Below are 2679 nucleotides of genomic sequence, written 5' to 3'. Positions count from 1 at the left end.
TATATATATAATTAATTAATATTATATTACCTAAATAATTTATTTATTTAGTTTATTTAGTCAAGTATGTTTTAACTATAATAATAAATTAATTTATATATTTACAAATCTATAATTTAAGTTATTCTGAATGTATTTCACATATGTACTGTACAGTACATACATTTAAATTTATGATTAAATTAAATTAAATGATATATTTTAGAGTATTTTACATTTATTGGAGAATTCTTTAGTTGATTGTATTATGTTATTTTAAAAAAGCTTAAGTATGATACAATTAATTGCTACAGCCTATTGATAAAATTATTGGGAAAAAAACAGATATATATATATATATATATATAAGTGTCCTTTTCAATAATTTAATAATATATATATTATATTGATATATACATAATATGACGTTATATATGATATGTTTTTCTTAGGATCACTCTTACGTCTGACTTTCAACGAGTGCTTTGACAGATGTTATTCGAAGATAATCGATCTGTACGTTGGGGATCGATAAGTGAAATTCTATTTAACAGTGGTGCCATCTGACTAGCGTCAATCGAACTATTCTTCACGAAAATCAATTGTGAAGGTGAACTAATAACATCATATTGAAGTTCCACGTGCGACGAAATATAGTACCTAAGAAAAGACTTATTTAAACGTTACTAAACTTAATAAAAGGTAAGGTTTAAAAGAAAAAATAATAAAAGATACAATATAGAATTAAAATATAGAAATTTAACAAGAATTTTCTTCGTTTAATTTTTCTGGGTTAGTAGAAGAAAGTGACATGACACGCATGCTCGAAGTATTTACGAAGCGCTTTTGTATAGGGTTCTACTGCGTTCAGAAGGACTGCTACAATTATGGAGTGAGGATGCATCAGTTAACGTTGAGTTTCGTTACAATGATTTATAAGGAGAAAAACAAAAATGTTAAAATAGATCTATAATAACAAATCTGGCTGAAATTATATCATGTGTTATGGGTTATTGACTGAAAGGAACAATGATTTATTCATTCAACGGAACAGAAGTTTATTCGCAGAATGGAACAGAGTTATATTTAATGAATGGAACAGAGTTAACAACACCACAAAGTTCTACTTCGAATAATTTTGGTATTTATGAAGTACCTGTAGCTGTCGTCGTATTGTTATCGATATGTTACGGCACTGTGTCAGTACTTACTGTGTTAGGAAATTTGTGTGTTTTGTGGATAATCGCTACGAGTCGTAGAATGCAGACGGTTATCAACTTTTTCATTGCGAATTTAGCGTGCGCTGATATTATAATTGGTTTATTTTCTATACCGTTTCATTTTCAAGCTGCTCTTTTACAACATTGGGCATTACCATCATTTATGTGTGCTTTCTGCCCTTTCGTACAAGTTTTATCAGTTAATGTCAGTATATTTACGTTAACGGCAATTGCAATAGACCGTTATAGAGCAATTATAAAACCTCTAAGGGCGCATACAACAAAACTGAGAGCGAAAATGACTATTGTTGGTATCTGGGCTTTTGCGGGTGCTGCTGGTATTCCAAACTTAATTGCTTATCGATTGGATAAAAAACCTTTTGATAGTACGATAAATTATACTCAATATCAATGCATTAATTCCGGAATTTCGGAAAATGCCTGGAAATTTTACAGTTATGTATTGGTATCTCTGCAATACTTCATACCACTTTGTGTAATCAGTTACGCTTATTGCAAAATGGGAATCAGATTAAGAAATATGAGAACTCCCGGAAATGCTGAAGATAATAGGGATGCTACCGTTACTAGAAATAAAAAGAAGGTGAGTTTCTTAAAATATTTNTTTTCGAAATTCCTTTCGCGGGGGAAGTGTTAACAATGGAAGTGATTGAGAAACAATTGAAGTGTTAAGAGAAAGCGACGTGCAAGATTTACAGGCGCAGATGCGGTTTTTTGCGTTTTTGCGAGAAATAGAACATATTTTTAGACACATCTAAAAATTATCTAATTAGTCTGGAAACAGGGCAACCTAATTCTTGCATTCTGAGAAAACGGTTAAGATTGGCTACAACGTAATAATCTTAATTTTCGTTATCGTTACTTTTTGCCCGAGCAACTCTGGGCTTATCTGCTAGTAGTAAATAAAATACTGTAAATTAGTAACTTGAGTAAGTTTACTTTCTCGGCTATTATAGCATAAACAGAAATTTGACATGCATTTGACTGAACCTAGAACAGTCCAAAAGAAAGAAGAAAACAATACCGTGGATGTGTGCTTGTATGGCGAATTTAGTTTAAAATCTCAATATGGTGTAAAGATTGAGAAAAGAAAATTGGCTTGGTAACTTGCATATAATAAACATTTATACAGTAGACCCCCATAAAACGGGTTCATATAATTCGGATTCGTATATAACAGCGAAAAAATTGCGACCGTATTCGTATAAACACGCTAAAAGAGACTCCTATATAACGGTAAAACGTCATTGTCGACTCGTGTCGCGACAGGATTGGTCGAATCTAGACCAATAGCGGATATTGCAGAAACCGTTGAGTTTAAACCAGCAACGGACCTACTAAAAACCATGTATTATTTAACGTCCATAAAAATTATATTTATATTAATTAATGATGTCTCTAAAGTTTAGCGAATTTTTCGCAGAAAAATAACTTATCAGGAAACATGAGCCCGCCGTTC

General features: G+C 31.4%; 1 protein-coding gene across 1 annotated transcript; it reads left to right on the top strand.

The window, feature by feature from the left end:
- Positions 1 to 597: 597 nt before the first annotated feature.
- On the top strand, positions 598 to 2322 carry LOC111640737 (neuropeptide Y receptor type 1-like; the record flags this gene model as incomplete). The annotated part of the gene is made up of 3 exons (XM_023386780.1): positions 598 to 681; positions 780 to 1803; positions 2177 to 2322. Coding segments are annotated over exons 2-3 (941 nt in total), but the record flags the coding sequence as incomplete, so codon positions are not given.
- Between the last annotated feature and the right edge of the window lie 357 nt (positions 2323 to 2679).

This window comes from Centruroides sculpturatus, unplaced genomic scaffold, assembly GCF_000671375.1.
Source record: "Centruroides sculpturatus isolate CEXI.00-Female unplaced genomic scaffold, Cexi_2.0 scaffold1352, whole genome shotgun sequence".
Classification (NCBI taxonomy): Eukaryota; Metazoa; Arthropoda; class Arachnida; order Scorpiones; family Buthidae; genus Centruroides; species Centruroides sculpturatus.
Note: the sequence above shows the minus strand (reverse complement) of the source record. Positions and strands in the feature narration are given on the sequence as shown.